Raw genomic sequence first — 26,102 nt, 5'->3', positions numbered from 1 at the left:
ATTAATGCAATAACGCTATGTATTTTCTGTCACTTTTAATGTTTGTTTCCCACGAATCTTGTAAGCAGCAAGCACACACACAGGGCCTGCCAGCCGTCTAAACAAACCTAAATAAACGTCCAACTGACAGCTGGAGATTTTGCCTGTCAACAACAACTAAGCTGTTTGTTATTGTACCACTTTGCTTTCACTAATAGAGTAAAATCTCTGAACAACAGTTTGTGGTGTCAAGGTTTTTTCTGATTACACTATAAACAATTCTATGGGCTTTATGTAGATGACTTTCAAGTAAACAACAAAGGATATGAAAGTCATACCCATCTACTTATAAAACATGTAAAACTTTGAAAATCTTGACAGGTAGGGCTATTAGGTTAGTATGTGAGGTTTTGTAATGGCGAAAACATTTTAATCCAATCTCAGATCCCCTTTAGGAAAAAACTCTTACAAGCGTTGGGGGTGGTACCAAAAACCCCATATATACCGCATGTTAACGCTTGTAAGAATATTAGTCCCAAAATGGATATCAAAGATGGAATTATATAGTTACAAACCCTAGTAGCCCTACCCTTCAGCATTTTTATGCGTTGTTTAGTAGATTGCGTATTTTAGAGTAGCCACTTTAAACTGAATTCTATCTGAACCACACAACAACAAAAACAACTATAAAAAAGAAAAAAAACTTTCACAACATGCGAACAAGGGCCTGACATATACAACTACATTCCACTGGTTCCGTTTCTCAAAAAAAGCGCGCGCTATAATTCGCCGGTCTATTGGTTTTACGGCCGGAAAATGGAAAGCAACCAGAATACCGCGGTTGAAAGTCTAATACCGATGCTCTGCTTTTCCACAGGGCGGGGTGGTCTAACCTTTGCTCGGTTATATATCGGCAAACACTTCAGCTCTGACTATCTGTGCGTGTTCTCCAATTAAGTAAACAGATTCTCTTCTTTCAAACGAATACCAATGCCATTAAACCAAACACTCGTGCAAATATTAAGCCTTTCTTGAACGCGAGAGAAACCTTCTTTGGCTACCGTACGATTTGACTGTTTAATGGTGACTTGTAAACGAAGTTGTTTAGCAAATTCGTAAATGGCCCCGTTTGTTAACGGTGTCGTAAAGGGACTTGCAACGGCCCTGTCATTGTTGTGTTAAGAGCAGTTAACATGACGAGGTATTCTGCCTTGTGGCCATTTAGGTTGTTGGTAGCCTTGCGTGTATATTTGATTGACAGTTCTGTGTGTACTTGAAACGTAGTTTGCTGAATGCCACAAACAAAAAGCCACCAACCTGGTATTAATGTGATTATAGGTTAAATCTAACGTTAAAATCTCCTTCAAACAAAATAAACTTTTCAATTAAACTACAAAACGAAATCTACGATTTTCCCACAAAACAGAATAAAAAATGAACCTATCTTACCAAAACAAATTCTTTAACAACGAAAGTTTAACAAAAACAGCTAACCTTATAAAATTAAGGTTAACTTGAAGTGGTAGTAAACGTTAAAGTCTTGTTATTGTATTATTTAATGATAACATTTTAGATTGTGGACACCATCTTTCTAATACAACTTAAATTATTTACACAAAACGCCACGTAGTGGCTTAGGCCGTAACTATAGAGTTTTATAAAATGCGTTTTTAAATGTAAACTGTGCATAGGACAGTAACACCTATTTATTATTCATTTAAATCGATCGTGTTACGCATTGCTAAGCAAACTTTATCGTCGATCTGAGGAATGCTTCCATATTTCATGTATTATCTTGTTAGAGCATGCCTTATCAGTTTGAGAACCCGGCCTGACTATATTTAGCATTACAATTTGCCCGGCAACGCTATAGAATGTTCGTCAATGACATCAAGAAAGTCAAAGTGAATCACATGTAAGTACTGACGGCAATAAGTCTAAAAGCTTCTAAAGGATTAAAATGTCACGAGATAAAACGTAAAACCTAAAAACAAATCTGATTCGAAACACTACATGCGGATCTGTTCATAAGTTTAATGATGAAAATAAGGGCCCAAATAGATGTAAAAAGCGATATGCTTTATTATTCAGATGTTTCGGCAAATGCTCATGCCATTACCAGTGAATCTGATTTCTTGATCGTTAATATTTGCGATTGGTTCTTATCTCTGGGCTCGGGTTGTTAAATTTAATTTGCTAGCATTTTCCCAAAATTGTTAGCTGTACAAAATTAGCCAGGTGGATACCTTGACCAAACCTCATGGCATCCGTTAAGTTAAACATTACTGATTTTTTTATCCATTGTGCCTTGCCTTTAAAACAGTGGAATTTACATCTAGAAACCAGGCATAACACAGCAGCTGCATTTGTTATTCACAATCAACTTGAGTCACACAACATTTCCGATGTATGGCGAAATGCGAGATGCTTTCAACCCGTCACTCAGCGATATGTGAAAACGTTATGGTTTCTCGGTAGGTGGGCCGCATACAGAATGTTGTTAAAACCTGTCTCCGGAATCCACTCCCAAATTTGAGTTGTGAGCTATTCTTTGCACAAACCGCAACGAAATCGAAGAATTTTGTGAAAGGCAGGTTTATGAGGTATAATTGATTTCAGATGTGATTTTTGTTTTCTTTTTTGCTGCAGTTTTCATTTTCATTCGGTTTTTGCTTGAGAAGGAAGTGGCGACTGTAAACAACGTTAAAACATTTTGTATTCAATCTCAACACAAAAGCAACATACACAAAGCTATCAAGCCTGTCGAGTGTTTAATAACATATACTAGTTCCGTTTTTGGTATGGAAACCGCAGCAGTTTGAGTGAAATTTCAATGACAACCACGTCTGCTTCTTTCTATGTTTTCTTAGTGTTTGTCGTAAATGTATGGTTGTTCGTTTGGTGTGTATAGTATGTACCTTATTGTTTAACTGGCACGCAAATAGTTTTCAGAAAATTTCCAGACGAACACCCAGATTTATTTGTGTCTGTTAGTTCTCTGTTCGCACATACGCAGCGAAACTAAACTTTCGACCATACCTATCTAACCAAGTTCGATGTTTTTTATTCACCAACAAAATCAACTCAATTTAACTTGCCTTACAATTTTCCATTTTTTTCGCATATCTTTCTTTCTTGGGATTTTAATTCTAAATTACAATCACTACTCTTTTGAAACACTACAAATTTTTGTCTGTAAGTTTAATGAGGAAAATAACGGTCCAAATATACCTAAAAAGCGATATGCTTTATTATTCAAACGTTTCGGCAAATGGTGATGCCATCTTCTTTTCAGTTGGGCAGTAAATGCAAACAGGCCCCAACTTGAACCAAATGTCATAAATTCCTATAGCAATAAGTGACCGATATAAATCAGGCGTTTGGGATTGATTGGTCGCCAAGATTTCACGCAGCTTTGCGCTCTACTTTATAATTACGTCTTGGTGCGTCTAGTTTAATTGAGGGGCGAAGTAGATGTGACCATCCATCAATAAGGAGATTACATGGGCTTATTAAACCGCGTTCATATTTGCGACCGTAACTGACATTCGATTATCCTTTTAATTGAGGAATAGCGTCGGTCGAAATATCGCTGACTGGTAAGGATACTGGTACTGGTAGGTTGTCTCTGTTTGTAGAAGCCTGGGGCATTTAAAGGATTGGGAATTCTTTAGCCCAAATTTGGAGCCTGGGCACGCCCACGCAAAAGTTCGGTTGTATATGTATACTGAGTGAAAGTTTAACGGCAATTGGACATTTTTTAACAGTTGCATAACTACTAAGAAAGACACATGTTTAATAAATGCAGCCATATCATACGTTTAAGGAAATTTCGGGTATAACAAATGGGTCAATAGGTAGAATTTTTTCCATCAGATTTATTGCATACATAAGCACATATGCAGAGAAAAAATTCAGACGAAGGCTAAAAAGCAAAACTCCAACTGTAGCACACTGACCTATATAAGGAGCTATTTAAAACAGACCTCTATTTTAGTCCATATATGAACCGAGCTTTATTTAATTGTTGCAGAAACATTCCGAGCATCGATCACACACAGACCCGGAATGCTACGAAAACATTGTATCACGAAATCATGCTCGTACCCATAATTTACCACTCTGAAGTGTGTGTGGCTTAAAACCACAAACTCTCCGCCGTGTGAAAGTATTTCAGCGGAATGTTTTCATCAGTCACGACAAAAGACACAGCTGCAGTTTGAGACCCAATTACGAAAAGTCAACTACAACGTAACAGGTAATACTAACTCCTGAAACCAAGACTGCAACTGCAAAACGGCTGCTTAAATTGCCTTACTAATTCTTGAGTACACAAACAAATCCAGTTGGTTATGGCTCGGAGCGACAGGATAAAATCGATGCTATCGGTGATTTCAAAACAATTCGTTTTCGATCGGCATGATAACACTGCGACATCAGCAGTTAGAAGTTGTAACGGCAAACAAACACAGTTCAAAATATTCTGCACATAACAATGCAGTTAAGCAATTAGTCATTATTTTTTTTAAATTGTTGACGTGCGCGTTTCGGTCAGACAATACCTGATCTCGCTGCAAAACATGTGTGTGATGTAAAAATAATCATCACCAACGGACCTACTACGAATGTCTGACGTTTATACCATTCGATTGAGAATTAAATTCAATTGCTACAAAATTTACTAAACTTAACTCGCTTTCCGGCCAAAAAGTTCTTCATGTTGGCAAAATTGGCCACACAAGTTTAACAACAAACAGAACAAAAGACATCCTGCTAAGAACGACAACACGCTGCAACATACAAAGTCTACCATCTCCATCAACAGCACGACATTTAACAAGTAGCAACAGAACAGACGTAGAAAACAGTCTTTCAGAGCAGAGGAGAGCCTGTAAAGCCGTCGTCGACCCAGTTGTGTCCTACAGCGCGTTGATTCCTCGCCTGTTTGAAGAGCTTGATGCGTGCGGGGGCCCAAGATAACAGGCAGTTTGTATCTATCGCCGCCTATTCATGGCCACCCATCCGGCGAAAGAGTGCCCTTTTTGTGGCCCAACCCATTAAGACCGCGGCTTCCTGTGGTCAATTTGAATCTCGTTTGATGCCTGCTCTTTCACGAGCTTTTTTACAGCTGGCGCTCAATGCAGGATCTTTATTTGATTCTATTTTTTGGGGGAAGCGAAAAAAGTGGAAATACAACTAGGTACTGGCGGTTTAAAATTAGTTGCTTTATTTGTCTGTTTTCATCCAACATAATTTGCGCATCTACGTTGATTTAAAGTGTCAATCTAAAGTAAACAATGCAACTGTTTTCATAGTATAAAATACTATTTTTAGAAAATGTACTAATTTTAGGGTCGATATAATGCACATAGCATAACAACCAAAAGTTAACCAACAATGTTTAGAACACCTCGTAATACAAAAATCATCTGTACAATCGTCTTTACATTCCCTCAAGTTAAATCCTTCCGCTTTCTTTGTAGCCAAAAACCAGCAAAAACAACAAAATATCCAATGCCTTCCAGTAAATCTCAATTCCCACATATTGACCGCATTGTGTGTCGCAGACCGTAACACAAAGCAAAGTACGAAAACATTCCGTCGTTGCCCCAACACACGAATTCCCGCAGCCTTAAGAGGACGGAAGCGACTAAATAAACAACTCCAAACAGCGCCTGAACCTCGCACTGGCATCATGACCCGTTGCTAGGCAACATGGGCATGTTACATCCCTTCAAGAGCCTTTGAGCTGTTGATTTTCGATTATAACCTGCTAAAAGTGGTGCTTTGACGCGGTCGATGTGTCTGTGCCCCTTTTGAACCGAATATTGTGATGATCTGCACTGCAAAGGCGGTGAAATGAACTAAAATGTGAGCCCTTATACACAGATATAGGTTGGTACACCTCAACAAACAAACAAACGCCACATAAAAGAGGATTTAAGCCGACGAAGCAATCAATACTGCTAACGCACTGTTCGCAAGTACAACAACTCGATTCTAGATTTGCTCAGTTAAGATGCATGCGCATTTATGATATGATACGTAAAACATACTGCACACTTTACAATTGACAATTGCATTTATTACCTGTCGTGAAACCAACATCAATCAGGCCGTTGAAAGGGCATTCAACAAATCAACAAATACAAAGGCCATAAATTTTAAAAAAATGTGCAACATAGTCCACAAGCCAGATTATTAGCCACTGACTGTAATTTAATACACAAATTTTTACCATTATTTAGGAAAATTATTGCAGTATGAGCAAAGACTCGAACCACCAGCCCTCAGCATTCCCAAACATTTACTATTACAGTTAAACACAAACCCTGTAGCACAACTTGTATTTAACTTTGAGGTTTACCTCTCTTAAGTTTTCGTAATCCGGACAAACGTTACGCCGTAAAGAGTTTTGTGACGCACACAGGTCGTATAATCGGGGGTTCATTAACCTTGTGAGCGCTTACCACGTTGTCGGGTCGTTACATGTCGTTTAACAGCAATTAATCGACACAAACCGCATACTTTTGTTGCCAATAGGACTAGAGATGCACGGAATCAACTTAATTTGAGGGTTCGGCCGAAACCGAATATTCGGAAGCTTTGCCGAGTAAATTAGCCAAATAACTTAGTGTAAAATAATAATCGAATATAACAACAACATACAGATGCAAAGTTGTAAAAAGCCGCCTGTTTGACTGACATTCCTGCACTTAAAAGAATAGCAAAATCGCCCAATTCATGAGGAAACTCTTCACAAAAAATAGCAATTGATGTACTAATGCCCTGAACAACTGATCGTGAAAATGAAGCACTAATTGCTAACCCATCAATAAAATTGTGAAGGCCGTCAGCAATAATGAACTAGAAGGGTGGCTTAGCACATATTGCCCTTGCATATACACTATAACCTATTTTAAAACATTGATATATTTCCTATGCTTATTTTACATTGGGTCCCATACCATCTACTGTCTTTTATAACCTTAGTTGTTTCTGCAAGCAGAAACTCATGGGTCCCCACACATGCAAAGTTATAGATAATGCATTTCAAGAAATAACCACGTGAACGTTTAGTGTTGTAAGGTAAAACGCAGTGATCGGCAAAAGGAACGTCCTATTTAACGTTCCTTTTCAAAGAAACGAAGGAGTAAGTAGTGGCATAATGGGGTAAAACAAAAAATAAATAGCAAATTCTACAAGCTGTCCGGTTTTCATTCAATTCTAGCATTGTGAAAAGGGTCACCTATTTTAGGAATTAGTTGGTTAAGTTGCGGTGCTACAGGGCAAAACATAACATTTGAGGACTTAATATGTTTAATAAACTTTGCAAAATGTCATATAATTAGGACGTTTTTTACAAGTTCATTTATTTTAGGGGGCTAGTTGAGTAAATGTTGGGGCTACAAGGTAAAACACATCAATTGAAACCTACAAATAGCATAGTCCACATACTACCCAAATTTGATCCAATCCCGACACTGTTTAAAAAACTGACCCATTTTAGGGGGCTAGTAGGGTAATTAATGGGGTCCGACACACAAACTAAAATAATAGGAAACCTCAATGACTCAATCAATAGTACTGCAAATTTTTCAGCCAAATCCGCCCATTTTTAAAATGTCGACCACTAGAGGTGTTTTGAGCAACAACCGTTAATGTTTCTGACGTCATAGCGCCGTCATAGGGCAACAACCCCCTAACTGCCATGGCACAAAAACGTTCACCAAGCAATCCACAAACTCACAAACGAGTAACATACAACTGCTTGCCCTTGTAACACTATTGAGCAACAGAAATGTTTCGTTTGTGGTGTCCAGTAACATACAAATACTTTACACTAGTTTGGGGGCTTGTGGGGTAAGTGTTAGGGCTACAGGGTTGAACACAACAATCGACAACTATAAATGGCATACTCTACAAGCTATCCAAATTCCAGCTAATTCTGACACTGTTTACAAACTCACCCATTTTAGGAGGCTAGCGGGGTAAATACTAGGGTTATAAAAGTGGGATGCACATCCACATAACTTTATCTACCATCTGTATAAGTTTCAGCCACATCCATCAAACATTTGATAGAAAAACGAGTCGGACAAAGTTTTGGAAGAAAAAAAAGAAAAAACAAACAATTTGAGTAAAATCAATATGTGTCCCCTTCAGGGAAGGGGACCCATAATAATGATCATCGATGCCACAGTTTTAATGTAAGTTAGCCAAATAATGTAAGTTTTTCTACCAGATAAACAGGGGTGCGACATAACAGAGAAGTTGTATATCATTATAATTTTTGGTCTGTGGGGATTATATGTTCCTAAAAAAATCGCAATAAATTGTTCGACCGAAACAGAGCCTTTGCAAAAATGGCCGATTTGGCGGGATAAATTCGGTTAATTGAAAATTCAGTACGTTCGTAAATCAGACGCAGAACTATTGCGTCAGTTAGTCGCACCAAAGGGAATTCACCAAATTGAGCTAATTGCATAGAGCTGCGGCTTTCAACTTCAAGTACTTTACGTCATATAGCGGTTTGGCGCCTGGCAATGCTGCTAAAAGGTGTGGTGCAATGTTACGTCATACAAGGTTATTTTAGGTTAGGGCGTGTGCATCAATTTATACTTTTTTTCATGCCAATTTTATACGCCCTGTAGAAGTTGCTTTTGCAGTAGTTCAGGAAGAAAGTGCGGCATATTACCGTCAAGGGTTACAAATTTGCGTGACATTTATGTCTTGCGTAGCAATTTGTAACGTTAGCATATAATTAGTAATTGAACCCGAGCCTCAGTGATATCAAATTCATAATGTGTGGTAAAGGTGTCAAAGGCATTTTATTGGCAAAATTGGACACGAATTGCGTTAAAATATGTGCCAATGTGGTATTCGAGGTTTAGCTTGGAATTGATTTTCAAGAAACCTTAAAAACAGGCATTTTGCTGTCTTAAAGTTACACAGGTAACAAAATGAACATTTGACCAGATTTTGCAATACACATGATGATAACTGTGTAAACTTGATAAACTTAAAGCAGTTTACAGTGTATTTTCAGACAAACTGTATTTTTCCCCAACAAAACAATAGGCATCGCCAATATATAAACAAAACTACTAAAAACCTAATTTAAATGTACAGTAAATGTATTAGAATTTAGTTTTACAGGGATTTTACTAACAATCCCTATGACAAGCCCAAGTTTTCCTAAACTGATCTTGATTGACAAGTGGTATCCAAACACGAAATCCCGTTAGTGTATTGTGCGGATAAACATCGCCGCAGCAATCATCCGATTCTAAAAGGAGCAGCTACATCGGGCCTTATAAAAACACGCGCAGTTAAGTTACGGCCCGGACATGGGTGTTTTGATGGCGAATAATTGGCCGACATTACGGCGTCACATTCAAATCGATCGTTAGTTCGCGTGCACACGAAATCTGATCGCCGAAAGACACAACTGCGCGAGCGTTTCAATAACGTCACGTGATCAACGTAGATCCACTTTTGGGTCTAATTAGCCGTGGCATCGATTTCACTGTTTGTTTGCGTGGAACTAGTCAGTAAATGGTTGTTTTTTCTCGAAATGTAGGTCCGCTTGAAAAATTATCCACCCAGTTCGTGTTTTTGAATTCGTTTTCTGGGTTTCGCTTTACGTTTTTGGCAGGCAACGTGTGCCGTAAATTAAAGTGAAAACAACACTTCTTCTATTGTAAGCTTTGTGTGAAAGTGGCTCTTCTTTTGTTTGGACTAAAAGCGAGTATTGAAAGGATGTTTCAAAATAAAATTTTATTGCCACAACGTGAGTAAATTTTTACCTGCCAGACAATGTACAGCTTGAATTTACGTAATGGTTTATTGAGTAGTGCAGTGGTTCTCAAACTTTTTTTTATTGCGACGCCTCTGGAAAAGTTTTCCCGACTTGCGACGCACGAGCAAATAAAAGTTAATGAGGGAACTTGTTATTAAAGTTGTGTTTATTGATACAACAACAAAAAGCCACGAAACGGAACTATTCTGCGACGCCCTTGGAAAATTGAAACGACGCACCAGGGCGTCGCGACGCACAGTTTGAGAACTACTGGAGTAGTGTCATGTCAGTAAACGACGTTTTCTCTAGTCTAAGCGGTGTGAGGCCTAATCTCAGGGAAAGACAGTAATGACTACATTTTGGGATTAATAATTGCTTTCTGGGGTCTTTAAACTAAATGACAGAAATAGCGATTCGAATAACCATTTTACTTGTTCGACATCACGGATTACAATCTTGCTTGTGGGTGGGATTGTACTCGAACTGCCTTTCAGCGAATGAGAATTGAGTGCCACGTTAACATTTCAACACTTCACTACTAAAACCACAATCTATGTTCGGGTTTCGTCCAAAAACTTTTTCTGTGCTCGAAAACCGTTTAACGTCGAAAAACGTCAACGCTCGTCACCGCAAGCGGATTGTGACCTCATAAAAAATGTCGATAGTTTTAAATAGGGATCGGGTTGTTTGGAATCAAAACATATCTTGGGAGACGGAATGACATAAACAGGGTGGGTATAGTGAGATGGCAAAATCCCCCACCACTACATCTGTTCTGTTAAACCATATTTCATTAAAAAGGCTTAGTAAAACCCTCTTTTTAAAACGGGAATGCACCAAGTACAAATCTTAATTAGTTTTTATGTATTTTTTCATGGCTTTTGTTTAATGTTTGTGTATGAGTAAGGCGCCATATAATGCAGTGGTTTTCATAATTTGAGGTATTTGCTAATATAAAAGGGGCAGCTATGATGGATTAAATGTGGGCATGTGTAGAACGGAATGGATGTTGGTCATCATTTATCTTTATTCGTCCAAGATACGCGTTGTGATGTGATGCAATTAAAAAAAAAATTTTATAGGCAATTTGTTATCATTAGATTTATGCCGTTTTTAATGTTGCAAACATCAATAGCTGTTGGTAAACTATCAGCAGCATAAACCAGCAGAAAGCGCAACTTCAAAACTCAACGGGCACAACTAGCATTTCAAGTAATGTAATTATGATGATACAATCAAACTAAAACAACATTTGTTGCCTATTTATAAAATTCACGGGACAAGGTAATTTCGGAAGTTTCATTCAAACGCAATTGAACCTGTTACAACCAGCTGGTAAAAGTCCCAGTGGTATACACGTGTGGTGAAATACACACATTCCAGTGTGTCATATTTCAACTAACAACAAACCAAACATTTCCACACAGCAGTCAATATCAAAACTTGCTTTCTCATCGCATCATCCGCAATGTCAACTTACTGGCACATTACCCTGCGCCCTCTTATCAATATTTCATTCCTAAGCCGTCCTTTGATGCATTGTTGTGTCACAATGGGTCGCCTTCTGTCAACGATATGACGCATGTGTGTTAAACCAGTGACGTGTGAATTGGGAATTTGACGCGAAATAAAATGCGTTTGCTTTTAATTGTCGGTAAAAATTGTAGGCAAAACGGCTTAAAAATAATTAAAATGTTTACAATAACGCAACTTTGAGTCCCACAAAACTCCACAGCGTCTCCAAGCGGCCAAAAAAATAATATATGCAGTTACCACATGCGGCGCTACTTAACAAATTATTACATGACATTTAGCTGGCGGTGTTGAAATACGATTGTGACAGCTGCTTTTAATTATGATGGTTTACGATAAGAAAAGCATATCTTGCGATCGTTACATTAGTCATACGACACATTTAATTAAATCGTTATTACACAAACCGCCATATTGGGGCCCGTAAAGAATCACTAACTTAATCGTAACTAAGAAAAGTAAGTGTGACGTAGGCCGATTCCGTCAGACAGGTTCAAAATTTCCCCACTGAACAACAGCTAATCGGCTAATTGAGGTCAAACACAACACTCGCTTTTCCCCCTTTCAAAAAGTAACACAGAAAAACAACCACCGAGATTTTATCTCCGTTCCAGCGAGATCAGCGATGTTACAAAGCACTTTCTGTCGTGCGCAACCACGATGGGTTCACCTCCGGGCGGTGACGTCACAATACACGCATTGATTTCTTGTGGGGCTTCGACTTGTTTTTGCGCAAAGACCAGGTCAAGCTATTCGCGATGTCATAAACAGTCTTGTGAAAGTGAAGCCATGCGTGGCGGACCCGGCTGCTCAGACTGCGATGACGTAATACTTATACTTAGCAGCTGTTGCTTGTTGCTCGAGTCTGAGGTGGGAGGCGTGAGAACAACATGGTTTTTCCACAGACGAAAGTCATGTATTTATTACTATATTATGTACTGGCAATTTGGCGTTTGTAAATCATGCCTTGTTTTGTTAGCGTGAAAGTTGTGTCGTTGGATGTGGTACCATTGTTTTGAAATGTGTTGAAATAGTTGACCGTTAAGAGTAAACATTACACCTCATGTTTTTTTTCCCGGTGGGTTCGTTCAAACAGCAAAATCTGTGGGAACAACTTGAAAAATACTGATAAGCAAAACTTGTTAATCAAGACTGCAGATTGGTTAACCATATGTCTTACATTTAGCAAGGTTGAATACACTGTTGCTGCCAGGCATAACGTATCAACAGAATTTTTAGCTCTTCCGGCAGTTTTTTTATTGTAATATGCCAACGTTTCGATGTCGCATACGAAACACCTTCATCAGGGTAATGACATACATTGCAAACACAATAAAAAAAACTTCTCTGCTGCCCAGGTGTTAGCCAGAGAAACCGATTTTCACAAGCGAGGTTTCCTGGAGTCGTGGAACATACATTCTCACACCAACACGATGAACGTTAAAACGGACGTTCTAATGCCGATAACTTATCGGTCGCTTTTGCACCATTGAGCCAGGTGTTATCACACGACCATTGGTGCGCACTGCGTTTTTTCTACCGCCTTTTTTGTGTGTGTTTCGCCGCCCTTTTCGCTTTATAATAACTTGTGTTTGCAATGTATGTCATTACCCTGATGAAGGTGTTTCGTATGGGACATCGAAACGTTGGCATATTACAATAAAAAAACTGCCGGAAGAGCTAAAAAAAAAAAAAAAAAAAATTAGCAAGGTTGTTCGTAAACAACAAAATATTTTTTCTTAAGATTCAATATGCCCTTTAGCCCGAAAAGTCAAACTGATTTATGCGCCAAGTGTGAAATTGCAAACATTTTCTTGTAATTATTACACAACAACGACGCACAATGAACAAATAAAGACAGGTCACAAGTCGAACTACGCCCTTGCGCTTGTAAATATTTACCAAGCCGTCTGGCAGCCCGGCAATTTGTCGTTACTATGCGACGCCCTTGACTGCCGGAGTGTGGCATTTACATGCTTTCTAAAGGCTTCAATAAGCACCGTTCGTTTAAAGTCGAACGTTAGTATTTCAGAATACACTACAACAGCCAGTATGGTTTTCAAATTACACGTTTTTTCAGTTAAAGAACCTAATTTTGTGCTTAGAAACACTATTCACGAACTTGAAGAAAACTTTGATTAAATTAAGTTTGTAATGTTTAACGAAAACCATACAAAATATGCAACCTGGTGGACAAAAGGTTTGTTCAGTATTAAGTTGTATTATTTGTCACAAACGGCCATTTCAAACAGATAATATAAAATGTAACAACCTTATGACATGATTTAAACCACGATTACTTACCATAACTTTAAGATAAAACTCCTCAAAGTCCCGTCCTTGGACTGTAAGGGATTCCAATGAGTCTTCCATTTCGGAAAACCTTTCCTTTAAAGTTTGAGCATGTCGCCCTGTCCAGCGAAATATCTGGAAAAAATCAAATATGTTAACAAAATTTACTTTACATTACACGCAGAGTTCAGTCTTTTGTGGGAGAGATATTTTGCACTTACACAGTCACAAGACTGCTCGAATTGCTTCACCAGTAGGTGGCGCTCAAGTGTGAGTAATCGTTCGTCGGCAACTCGAACAAAGTGAGATATGGCTTCGTTGGCTGATTCATACGTTGATTGCACAATGTCATGACCACCACTGCAAAAACATAACAATTGATGTGTAATAGCAATACACAACAACACCTGACAGTTGATAATCATGTTTGTGATATATTTTGCATGAACCACTGAACTATTTACTACATTTTGCATTTTATTTTTTCAAAACGGTCCCTTTGCCATTATATCGAGGGCTCGCGGTCCTTTAGCTGGAATGTGTATTTTAGCATAACGAAAGTTGTCTTACAGATAGCTAGTTATGCAATATTACTCATATCAATGATCCATGAACAGTTTGTGACATCACAGACAAGACAAAAAAAACATTACGATTGTGCGCGAACAATTTCTTTTTTGTTAGTTGTACGCAGTAAAGGCTATTGTTCAGCAATGGAGACAGTCGATCTTCAATTATACTTTGATTTACACTTATTCAGTGGCATAGACTGACGCCAAATACGATTATAGAAGTACTTAAACCTTTTCGCGGTCCCCGCAAAATTGCTTCACGGACCCCTACAGGACTGCGAACCCCAGTTTGAGACCCGCTGAAATAGTTAGACCCATTATTATGATGTAGTGTGATACTGACTAGACCAGGTTATTTTATTTTCCAATTTACACTTAACAAGAAACAGATTCAGACAAAAAAATTCTTACTTTTGATCACTCTCTTTTCCACAGTTAAATTGACCCAGCAACCTTTCCGCCCTGTTATGCAAGTTAGCAATTTGCTTGTCATCCAGGAGAAGACTCATTTCTTTATGATGCTGAGTCAGCATTTCACGAGTGCTGTTCACAGTGCCTGGCATGGATTGTGAAGTCATGGACAACGTCTGTCGGGCAAAGTTATGTCGAATGTTTTCCGAGAAATGAACAAAAGAATCAATGGTCTGGAAAATAAAGCTCCATGAAAAGTGATTTTCAAGTGTTCTCGGCAGTGGTGGGATTCAGCCAGTTTGCACTGGTTCTATAGAACCATCTTATAAAATTTTATGAGATCAGCGAACTGGTTAGCATTACTGGTGATAGAACCGGCTGACAAAAAAATCTGAATCCAACCACTGGTTGTCTGTACTGGAACTTAAATTTTTACCAGTTTATCTTGAATCCAGTCAGCGTGGGAATACTTTAGTGTACCTCCCAGTAAACTTGGCAAGTTGCATAGCTCAACATAAGTGAACAAATCTTCACAAGATTCCACTGAATGGCACTGCAACACAAAGTATAGAAATTTGCATTTCAAAAAGTGCTCTTAATTCGCAAAAATGTAACACACTTACCTCCACTTGAAAAATGTCCTGGATAGTCTGTATCGATTTGGAAGTTTCTCCCAATACAACAAACACTTGGCAAACATGTAACTGACAGTTGGACTAAAATAAAAAATGTACTTGGTTTTGTTATAAATTTTCCTACTACAGCTACAAGTATTTTAACTAAAAATATGTACCGTATTTACACGATTGTAAGCCACAGCTTATATTGTTTTTTAGCTGCCGTTTGTGCAGCTTATAATCGAGGACGGCTTATATTTTAATTTTATACCGAAATTATTTCTACACTCCAACATTCTAAATTATTTAGGGTTGAAAACATGTAAAAATCGTATCTAAAACTCCAGCGTATGGCTTACAATTGAGGGCGGCTTACATTATTTTTTTAACATCTCAACATGCGGCTTACAATCGAGGGCAGCCTATAAATCAGGGCGGCTTACAATCGAGTAAATACGTTACCTGAAAAATACTAAGTGCATCAAGAATGTTTTGCCTTGAGAAAGTGCTTGCATTTCTTTCATCAATTAGAAGGGAAATTTCAGACATTTGTTGACTGGTGAAGCAAACACTCAAAATTAAACACAATAAAGGTTTGATAACATTTTCAAAAAAATAACTTACCATAAATACAAAAGAAACTGGGCCAACCCAATGCAACCAGAATCACATTTTTCCCAAACAATTTCATCACAGTTCACAATGATAAGATTTTGTCCATTTTTATCCATCGTTCCTAAATAAATCAGTTTTAAGTATTTTAATGCAAGTATAAAAAAATAGCCAATAAATTAAATAACATTACTTTCAAAAAGTTGTTGCAAAAATCCAAAATTTATCAATTTAGAAAACAAGTTTTTAAATAATAGCAAGTTGCTATGAAAACCTCACCTGGGGACATAGCCACTCCAGAGTATAGAATTTCAATTGGAACTTCACAAGCTTGGGAAGGAGTTTCCAGCCTCATTGATGTAGGGGGTGTTTCCACAATGTTGGCATTAATATCTGGTCAAAAATACAGCTTATCAAAACCATGTCCCAAGAATTAACCTGATATTACCAGAATTGTGATGATTTGGCCAAGGGCTATTTCTTGTAAAAATAAACAAAACAGTTTGCCAAGTTTTGAGTAAAGACAGGGTCTATTATCTTTAAGTGCCCAAACATCATCATATGGTAAAGATTTTAAGTTTGTTTTTTTTTCATCATATTTTTTTTATTTAAAATTTTACGAATTTTTATGAAAATGTTTGTGTGTGGAATAGAACACTGGGTTTGTTTACTTACCACAACTCCCATTTAAAACTTGTTCAGGACCGCAATAGGCAAAATCTTGTTTTCTTGATCTTGACAGTGAATATTTTCGACACTTGCGATGTGATAGGGTGCTTAACCAGCCAATGGGAACAGTGTCTTCAAATAAACTTTCATAAAATTTAGCTTCGTCTTGACTTCGAGGTGTACTTGTCCTACTCTCAGACAGTATTGTTTCTGTGTCAAGGTTCATGTCTCTAAGTGGGTTATTGCTAGACCCACACTGTTCTGTGTTTGGGTTCATACTGTCTTCTAAACTTTCACTGGGTATTGTTGTTGAGTTAATACTGATATTTGAGTCCGTGTGAGCATCGTAAGGTTTAACACTCACACCTGAATCATTGATGGAAAATTCACACAATTCCGATTCAAAAGTAGGTGAAAGCGTCTCGTTAAGTAACAAATCCCCAGTGCTTGTGTTGTTATTGTTTTTTTCAAGTGAATTTAACAGACACTGTATTGTTGAAACACAATCATCCCACGGATCTGAAACAATACTGCTTTTATTGGGATCAGATAATGTTTGCTGTTCGTCCATTGAGTCTCCTACAAAACATTCTTCTGTGGTAGAATCGGTTTCAATTGGCTTCCCAAAAATACTGTCCAACTCGTAGAGAGATACTTGGCATAGCATGTCTTCCAGTAACTGTGAAACATCATCACTTTCAGTATTCATTCTTCACATAAGTCTTTACAGCAACAAATCACGAAATATTAAAACACCACTTGTCAAACAAGCTCAGTTACATTGAGGTAAAACATCAACCAGCACGTAGTCATTGCACCTGTAAAAGAGAATGATGGTAAAAGGTTCACAAAATACATAACAAACGCTTGGTTTTTATTTGAACAGTGTCATTCCGAACACATTAGCTCTGTGACAAAGGTGGTAGACATGTTTGATGTGGCTCTACTTTCTCCTACATTATATCCTGTGTTAACTTTATGAGACACGGTTGATGGGCTGTGCATGACGCTGGCACCAACACACCCATACAAACACACACATGGCACATTAGCGATACGAAACAAGTACCCTCAATGGTTGTTCTGATTGAAGTGGCCAAAACTGGGATGACACGTCTATTTCAACATAATGATTGACCACAACATATCATAATAAATGAGATGGCTATGTTCAGACAATGGCAGTAGCAAACAAATGATTGTAAAAAAATTAAAACAAAACACTTATGACTGCCTTATTCCTAATCACGTTTTTAAAAAGGAATGTTTGTTTACATTTAAAAACGTTGACAATTTTTAAGGTATTAACACATAATATTCGAATGCAATATGTTGGTTGAACACCTTGTTTACAATTTTACATCATAATCTTTGATAGATTTTACCAAATTTTTAACCAAGTGAATCACAATTGCAAAAATCTGATAAGTTTTAAAATTTGTGTGTCTGCAAGGTCAAACAATGCAGGCACAAAAGTGGTGTTTGCAAGGGAGATTACATTCCTTAGTCAAGTGCAGCTGATATAACCACAGGCTGCTCTATGTAAAACCTGTCAATTACAATCAAGTGCGTCTGCACAGATAAAAGCGGTTCATGATCTAATCCCCTTAATTGTTTGGTTTTATTCTAAATGCAAAATTGCATGCTACAAATGTTACAATGTATCCAATAGATGCCAACAGTTATTCATCATAAAAGTTAAGAAGTTGTGACTGGTAAAAATTATTAGTTTAATAACTAGCATGTCACACCTTTGGTAATTAGTATTTTGGCCATACATTATTCACAGAAGTTTGCAATTCCTTTGACATGACATTGCATGCATAACAAAGTTGTTTAGCACTAGCTATAAAATCCACATCTCCAAAATTTTCGAACAGATTTGAAAAGTCACCATTTCGTTCATGGTTTCCATTACTTACAGCTGCAGACAATGCAGTGTCTGCCACTGCTGAAACCTGGTCAACTTGAATAGCACAGTCAATAATTCCACAGCAAATAAGACACTTTTTGTTTTTCCCTGCAGCATCAACTGATTTACTTTGATTTGCCTTGAGCTTGTTTGATGTTCTATACACAGTAGTTTCAGTTGCAGGATAACCAGCGACCAAATTCTTCATAAAATCTTCAGTCAATCGTTGAATGCTACACATAGGTTTTTGGGCAGTAGACAAGTTTGGAATGAACACAGTTTGTACTTTGCTAACCATATTGTACACAACAACCTCTTTCGAGCTTATGTCCCTCAGTGGTCGAAGTATATTTACTCCCTTTTCTCCAATCTGATTGCTATTTGAAAATCCAGAATCCTGTGGAATATGCACACCTCTTCCCAGAGCAACATTTGACAAAATATTCACAGCAATCCTTGAACAAGTTTCACCCAGAAAAACATGGTCATACCTGAGTGCACGAGCTTTCAATGAAAGCAAACATGTACGTAGTCTAGAAATTAATTCCATTTTACTCGAGAGTGTCTTGGCAGACTCCAGAAGCTTGGACAATTTCTCTTCATTACTGTTTCCATCTCCAGAGCAGTCTTGAAAGCTTTCATCAATGTCTCCAAAGTCATACACATCCTCAAGTTTAACAATGTAGTGAGGAAATCCACATGAGGATAAGATTTGCTTTATTTCCTCCACATAATGGTCAGAGTTGTTATCACTTACAACTGATCTCTCATCAATAAATATCACACCTGTTTGGAACTTTAATTTCCTTACTGCGTTCGGTGAAGATCCTTCCTGAATCAGATGCAAGAGCGCTGACGAGTTTATTCCACCAGAATAGGCAAGCAACACTTGATCTCCGTGCCTTACCACAGGGTTCTTTCCCATTGAGGCTCGAAACTTATGCGAGAAGTACTTAAGAAAGCATTCACGACAGAAAGTCCCGTTAGTTCCAATGACAATAATAGCTTTTTCTTCGCATTTTGCACAAACATTGCTGAGTTTTACTGGCGTCTTGGTAAGGACTGGCTCTCCGTCTTGTACTTGACACATCGTAGTGCTAATCTAGCCGACCGTCTGTGCTTTTTCTATCGAACTGTTTGTTTAACCCGATTGACCGCGCTTACCAGCTTGCGTTTGACAACATGGCAACGCGCTGCTCTGGTGCGACCACTGCCGACATCGATATTTATTGCCGGTTTCGCTGTAGGTAAACCAGAGCTTGAATAAAACATACAAGTACTTTACAAACAAAGTTGTATTTTATGCAACAGTCAAAGAAATATCATAATAATGCTAATGATATCAACGATTTACAACATTGTGGTACAAGATAGAATGTGTATGCACTGTATGGCGAACATAAAAGACATAATGGCGGTTGGCGTGGTGAGATTAGATCATATTACAACAACGCGATTTCTTATTGTGTCGGACGGTTATCGAGAACTAAGCAAGTACCCTCATATCGTAAGGTCATAGGTCCAGCAAGTTAAGCAAACGGCACATAGCCTAAGGTAATGTTTAGCTGATTTCCTTTTAGCGGGTGCTGTAACAAAAGTTCTTTTTGAATAGTTAAAAATGGCAATAGAAAATAGCGCATGGGACAGTCTTGTGTCCGCTTATGCGCAAGCTGAACTAAAATACCGCCATGTTCGCCCAACATTGCGTTATGCAATCGGATATGACAGGCCAGATGAAAAACGAAAGCAGTTAATACCTGTAGTACAACGGCCCGGTACATTAAGGCAGGAAATCGACAACAAATGCAAAGTAAGGTATTTATACTACTAGCATTTCAGCAGATTGTTTCATTTATGTGTTTTGGACCAAAGGGCTTCACGTTCGAGAGCATTCCAGATGTCACTTTTTTGCCGAGGTCCGAAACTCTGGTGACGTCAGAGTTTGCGTCTGTCACTCATCCACTGGGACGCGTTACCTTGTTTGACGACAACGGAAAAACTAAAAACACTTTTCCTTCTCCTGGTAAGCAATTGTTGTCTCATGACAACCAAACAAACGCACAACCAGTCAGTTAGAGCAAGGCTAAGACGTTTTGCTTTGAACAACGTAAAGGCCTATTTACTGCAGGAAAAATTTCTGGGTTTGTTTGCAGACAATGGTAAGGACGTTTTCCTGTATGGAGTAACAAGCATTAAAAATTCCGACGACACGTTAGCAATATGCACTGGCGATGGGGTCTCAATCTGGAACATCGATGGTCGTATGGTGTCACAAATGACCCATTGTAACGTCACGAACTGTTGCCACGTAACAAGTTTGCAGGTTTGTGTAATTCAGATGCATGTAGTTAATATAGTTGTGCAGTATGCGTGTCGCTTGAAAATTCCAAACAACTAACAGAACGGTCTGCTCGCTACAACCTGTGTTACTGACGTCAGAGGCAAATGCGTCACTATGTGGGATCCAAGAAGCGGGGTTATGACGTCACAGTTTGGTTCGAAGCCCGAAATTCTTGAAGTCAACCCGTTGAAAGGCAGACAGAGACTTTTAATCAGGTAATAGAAACGCAAGCACAAAAAAACGCCAACTTAATAGTTTTTTGATAACTTTACTGCAGAAAAGAAGATTTGCGAATGCCATGGTTTATTGCGTCAGATTCGAATTCAAACATACTCATTTCGGACAGAAAAGATCAAAACATTAAAGTTAGTGCTCAAATACGTCATAAAAGTGACGTCATCATTTTAGCTCACATTCCTGTCGCAGGTATTTGAATCGAGCAGTGGCAAATTTATTCGACGTTTCGACGCCGCTGGGGTGAATTCAAGATGTGCCAGGGGCTCTCTGCTGCCACAAGGACTCTGTGTCGACGAAGATGACAACGTTTTCGTAAGCGATGACGTCACGAAGTCGATACTATTGTTTGACAGGCACGGCGAGTATGTCAACAACTTTAAGATAGATATGGACGCCCGTTACTGCCAAATGTGGTCGCTGGCCATGAGCTCGCTAGACAAAGGTACGGGGATAAGAAGACACCGTAATCCACTGGTCAGTCCTCCTAGAAAACTCGCACTTTCGTTTAATCAGAGATCCCCACGGACAAACGTTTACAATTTAAGCTTTTGTCGGCATTATGCTGTGAGATTTTAGTTTTTGTTCACACAACATAAACAGCAGCATGTGGTGATACGTTAAACTGATGAAAACTGAAACTGCTGCATGCCAGAGAGATTAGTCGCCGACGTTGTTAGTCCATCCCACTGCTTTCATGTTTGTTACATCACTTTGTAAATAGCCTATTAGTTTGCATTGAAACTTCTAAATCTTTGAATGGGACTTAACTTAACCATTCGAATAATTGTTTCTCTTACTAATGTCAGTTTTGTTTTTGGTTACCGTACGTAGCGCTTTTCAGTGAATTGTGATTCAAATTCAAACTGCAGTAAAACCGTAGGTCGTTTTTCCAACTGAATTACTCTTGTCCATAATGATATACCACCTTGTACTGTAGCCTACAATGTTTTTTTGGCTTTTACTAAACCCCTTTTCCAATAAACTTTTCGCAACATCTAAGTCCACGACCGCCATATTTTGTTTTAATTCCACGCAGCGTGATGTGAAGTCCGGTCATGCTCAAACAAATTTTGTCCGAAACCCCCCCAAAAACGGTTAAAATACAGTACTCTTTACCTTAGTTTCCTCTTAACTTTCTTTAGTTAGTAAACTTTTGTTAAACTCGTGCGTAATGCCTTTCACCCAGTGTTACTGTTAATACGCTAACCTAGCCCAAAGTGTCTGAAAACGAGAAATAAATTGCAGTCACAAAATACAAGTTGGTGAAGCAGTGTATTTTATTTGTACATCTGCACGTTTTGATGTATGTACAGGAAAGGTTCCGACGCGGACGTTGGCATCCAGGAATGTTGGGATTTGCACCTCAAATTTTATTTTACAACTCTCTTATAGGTGATCAACTGCGCAACGAAAACATACATCGTAAAAAATTGTAAAAGCCAGAAAAGCGAACAAAGTGTCAATTGTCTCATCAAATTCTGAGTGAATCCAGTCCTTTATACTTACTGTTGTTGTTGCTGCTGACTTGCGTAGTATTGACTCCACTGTTGGTTGTAGTTATACTGACCCGCTGCAGTAGTGCCATCTGCAGGCTTTTGTTGGTAATTCCAGTAGTTTTGCTGGTAGTACATGTTTGGATCAGTGTAACCTGCTTGTTGGGCACCAGCTTGTTGAGCAGCAGAGTTCATGTAGCTTGCAGCAGCTGACACCGTGCTGGCTGAACTGTACTGAGTTCCGTTTGCAACAGGAGCTGATGCTGAACCAACCACAGAAATAGAGGACTCAGTTTTAGCTTTTTTAGCAGGGTTGGTATCCAATCCTTCACTTTGAGCCCTCTTCTTTTGATTTCTCAGGAATTTCTGATGTTCATCATATGCCTTTTGCAAGCGTTTCACATCTGACCCATAATCCTCCAAAAATTCAACCTTCCTCTGGGAAAAGGAATGCTTTTGGTCATCAGTCAACTTCTCACTTCGCAGTGCAATATCAAATGCCTCCATCGCAAGTTGCTCAACTTCTTCTGTGGGAACGTCAGGTCCACCTGCACTTTGGAATTCCATTTCTACCAGGTCATTGTACAACCTTACGTCGCCTTTGTATTTGGGAATGAGATCTTTCATCAGTTTACGAGCTTCTGCTTTTTTACCGGCAATTTTGAACAAAAACCAAGCAAGCTTTCTTGTGTAAAACACCTCCTCCTTGTCTTTGGCTGCAGAAGCAACATAAGCCCTCATTAGGTCTTCAGCCTTTTTGATATCTCCAGTTCTGCGAGCCACTGCTACTCTTCTCATTTTTATCATGGCCATACCAGGCAAAGTGTTGTCCAACTGTTCAAGGATCCTGGCAGCCTCTGTAGTGTTTCCATTCAACTCCTCATGTGCAGCCCATTGCATATGAATGTTAGGCTTTTTTGGCAAATGAGTTTCACAGGCACGTTTATACACAGCTCGAGCTTGATCAGGATCAAACTTGTTCATGTACTTGGCATATTTGAGCCAGAAGTCTTCATATAAGGCACATGCAATAAGGCATCTTTCAAATAGAAGCCGGACACGCTGGTGGTTGTCCTCTTCTCTGTTTATCTCAGAATCCAAATACTCTCTCCAGTTTTTAAGCTGAGCTCTTTCTAGTTGTTTGACATGGAAATAGGGGCGCTTGATTCCCTCTTCAAAAGCCCAAATTTTGGTAACAGCTTGTTCAGTTTCATCATATGCTTCCTTTTTCTCTTTAATAACTGCCAGGCGGATATTTTTCATTTCCTCATCAGTTGCAGGCTTGTTGTCATCATCCCCAGGAGGAGTATCATCTTCATCAGATTTAGAATCTGCTTGTTTTTCCTCAGCTGCAGCAGCTTCCCTGACCTGGGCGAGTCGTTGTTTGTATTCATCAGCCTCAAGCCAGTCTTCAGGGGCATGGGTGTTAATAAACTCCTTAAAGTCATTGAAGAAAATGGAATAATGCTGAGTTTGTGTTTTGATGGCTCTGTCATAGATCTTGACCACAGCTTTCCAGTCATTGTTCACCAATTCCCATTGAATGTATTTGTTCCACAGTTTTTCAGACCTAAACTCCTCGCCAGCTGACTTAATAGCCCTATCATACACACTCCTAACTTTGTCTTTACCAGCATCCAAACCCTTGTAATGGTTTGTGTAGAAATCTATAACATGCACCCAAAGATCAATGCTTAAAGGAATAGCTCTCACACCTCGCTCCAGGATCTTTTGAGCCCTCGGTAGGTTTCCTTGTTTCCTCTCAAATTCAGAAAACTTTTTCCAGTATCCATAACACAGCGGATATCGTTTGAAGAAACCATTGTACGCTCTACGTCCCAGATGCATTTTCCCATCTTGTTCCACCAATTGCAGCAAGTAAGTCCATGAAGTAAAGTCATGTGGACTGTCACTGACTGTTCGCCAGTACTTGAGAAAATCCGCTGACTCATCACCCTCCACTACTTCACTCTCATTGTCAAACTCATGGTCGATTTCAATCAACACATTTTCATCATCATAATCCACAAACTTTGGTTCATACAGAACTTTGTCTATCTTTGCCTCAGTCGTGTCACTGTCTTTTTCTGGCTTTTCATCATTGTTATCAGTTAAATCAACATTAGACACGGCACCATCCTCAACAGCCGTTGGTCCCTCAGGTTCCTGACTGTTTTTCGACTCCACAGTCTCGTTGGTGTCCATTTCTACATCATTTGTTTCTTCTGGAACCTTTTCTTCCATTTGTTCAGCTGGTTTTGAATCTGTTTGCATGTCATCCACAGAATCTGATTCTTTTGTTGTTTCCTCCTTAGCCTCACTAATGCATTTCTGTGCGTCCTCAAAAGTATGTTGCTCCATCGGTTGTATTTCTTCAGGACTATCCTGTTCTGCAGTAGGTTCTTCAGTGGGAGTCTGCTCCTCCATGGGTATTGAGTCCTCTTTCTGCTCATCTTGTGACACTTCCGGTTCTGTTACAACTGGTTCAGCTTGTTTATCCTCGGAACTTTCCTCAACTGCCGTAACAACATTGTCTGTTTGATCATCAGCTGTGGCAACTTCTTGACTTGTGTCCACAGAAGTTTCCTCTTCCTCATCTTCAGGCAAAGTGTCATCCTGGGACCCCCCAATGGAATCATCTGGTGTCTCACAGTCTCCTTGCACTTCTACTTCATCATCAGCCTCATCCCTTACTTGGGCTTTAGATTTCTTTGTTGCTTTGGTAGTTTTTCTTTTCCTGCGAGTCATTTTGTCCTATCTTACAATAATTAGCTCAGATTGTAAAACACCTAACCCTGACAATGGAATAAGTAACTAAAACCAAATGTTTAATCTGCACACAATTATGATATTTTGATAAGTGTAAAAAAAGTTAAAATAAATACTAAAAACCCTATGGCAGTGGTTCTCAAACTTTTTTTGTTGCGACGCCCCTGGACAAGTTTTTCTGTACTTGCGACGCACCAGCAATTAAAAGTTAATGAGGAAACGTATTGTTAAAGTTGTGTTTATTGATACAACAACAAAAAGCCACGAAACGGAACTATTCTGCGACGCCCTTGGAAAAATGGAGCGACGCACCAGGGCGTCGCGACGCACAGTTTGAGAACCACTGCCCTATGGATACAAAAACGAACATGTTTTTGTGATTTGTACATTGTTTTTGCGTTGGTTGGTGCAGAAACACTACACAACAATCCTCAACAATAACACTAATTTGATAGGAAAAAAACATAATTATGTAACGATTGCAAAATACATACACAACGCCGAGTTTGCATTTAACAAACGCACCATAAAATCCAAGGAGGAACCAGAGCACACTTTCGCCATTTTAGAAGGTAGGCAATAGGCATGCCACAAAAGAAATGGATGACCGTAATGTGGTATTTTTTTGCTATGGGTACGGATTGAATATGTAAAAACAAAATATCAAAAATTTCTTGAAAAAGAGGCAGAGTAGAAATGATTTAAATCAAAAGTTTGTTAATTTTTGTTCCTGACGTTTTTGATAAATGGCTTTACATTTGCAGAATAGAGGTTGCCATATTTTTTTAGTTTTTCAAATAAATATGAAAAATGAAACTACAGATATTCTGCGTAAATACCCTGTAATGATTCTATACCAAAAA

General features: G+C 38.7%; 4 protein-coding genes across 6 annotated transcripts in view; 1 reads left to right on the top strand and 3 right to left on the bottom strand.

Annotated features, from left to right (window-relative positions):
* The window catches only part of LOC145223069 (puratrophin-1-like), a 30,388-nt gene extending 13,112 nt beyond the window's left edge, over window positions 1-17,276 (bottom strand). For all 3 annotated transcript variants that reach the window (XM_080089386.1, XM_080089393.1, XM_080089377.1), the window contains exons 1-9: window positions 16,494-17,276; window positions 16,098-16,211; window positions 15,831-15,942; window positions 15,669-15,762; window positions 15,213-15,305; window positions 15,026-15,142; window positions 14,590-14,822; window positions 13,828-13,966; window positions 13,619-13,741 (exon numbers count right to left, since the gene is read on the bottom strand). In XM_080089386.1, coding sequence (XP_079945512.1) covers window positions 13,619-13,741; window positions 13,828-13,966; window positions 14,590-14,822; window positions 15,026-15,142; window positions 15,213-15,305; window positions 15,669-15,762; window positions 15,831-15,942; window positions 16,098-16,211; window positions 16,494-17,196 — 1,728 coding nt within the window. In that variant the 5' untranslated portion in view covers window positions 17,197-17,276. The remainder of the gene's footprint in view (window positions 1-13,618; window positions 13,742-13,827; window positions 13,967-14,589; window positions 14,823-15,025; window positions 15,143-15,212; window positions 15,306-15,668; window positions 15,763-15,830; window positions 15,943-16,097; window positions 16,212-16,493) is intronic.
* A 29-nt stretch (window positions 17,277-17,305) lies between these two features.
* Window positions 17,306-19,610, bottom strand: LOC145223123 (cytoplasmic tRNA 2-thiolation protein 2-A-like). Its single transcript, XM_080089467.1, has one exon. It carries the CDS (start codon window positions 19,487-19,489, stop codon window positions 18,248-18,250), a length of 1,242 nt encoding a protein of 413 aa, XP_079945593.1. The 5' UTR covers window positions 19,490-19,610; the 3' UTR covers window positions 17,306-18,247.
* Window positions 19,611-19,984: 374 nt separating this feature from the next.
* LOC145223140 (uncharacterized) lies at window positions 19,985-23,606 on the top strand. Its single transcript, XM_080089492.1, has 6 exons — window positions 19,985-20,209; window positions 20,242-20,422; window positions 20,553-20,722; window positions 20,801-20,955; window positions 21,018-21,105; window positions 21,167-23,606. Exons 1-6 carry the CDS (start codon window positions 20,018-20,020, stop codon window positions 21,551-21,553), a joined length of 1,173 nt encoding a protein of 390 aa, XP_079945618.1. The 5' UTR covers window positions 19,985-20,017; the 3' UTR covers window positions 21,554-23,606.
* LOC145223105 (pre-mRNA-processing factor 39-like) lies at window positions 22,241-25,305 on the bottom strand. The gene has a single exon (XM_080089443.1). It carries the CDS (start codon window positions 25,216-25,218, stop codon window positions 22,480-22,482), a length of 2,739 nt encoding a protein of 912 aa, XP_079945569.1. The 5' UTR covers window positions 25,219-25,305; the 3' UTR covers window positions 22,241-22,479.
* Window positions 25,306-26,102: the final 797 nt, after the last annotated feature.

The sequence above is a fragment of the Phallusia mammillata genome, chromosome 1, assembly GCF_965637545.1.
Source record: "Phallusia mammillata chromosome 1, kaPhaMamm4.hap1.1, whole genome shotgun sequence".
NCBI lineage: Eukaryota > Metazoa > Chordata > Ascidiacea > Phlebobranchia > Ascidiidae > Phallusia > Phallusia mammillata.
Note: the sequence above shows the minus strand (reverse complement) of the source record. Positions and strands in the feature narration are given on the sequence as shown.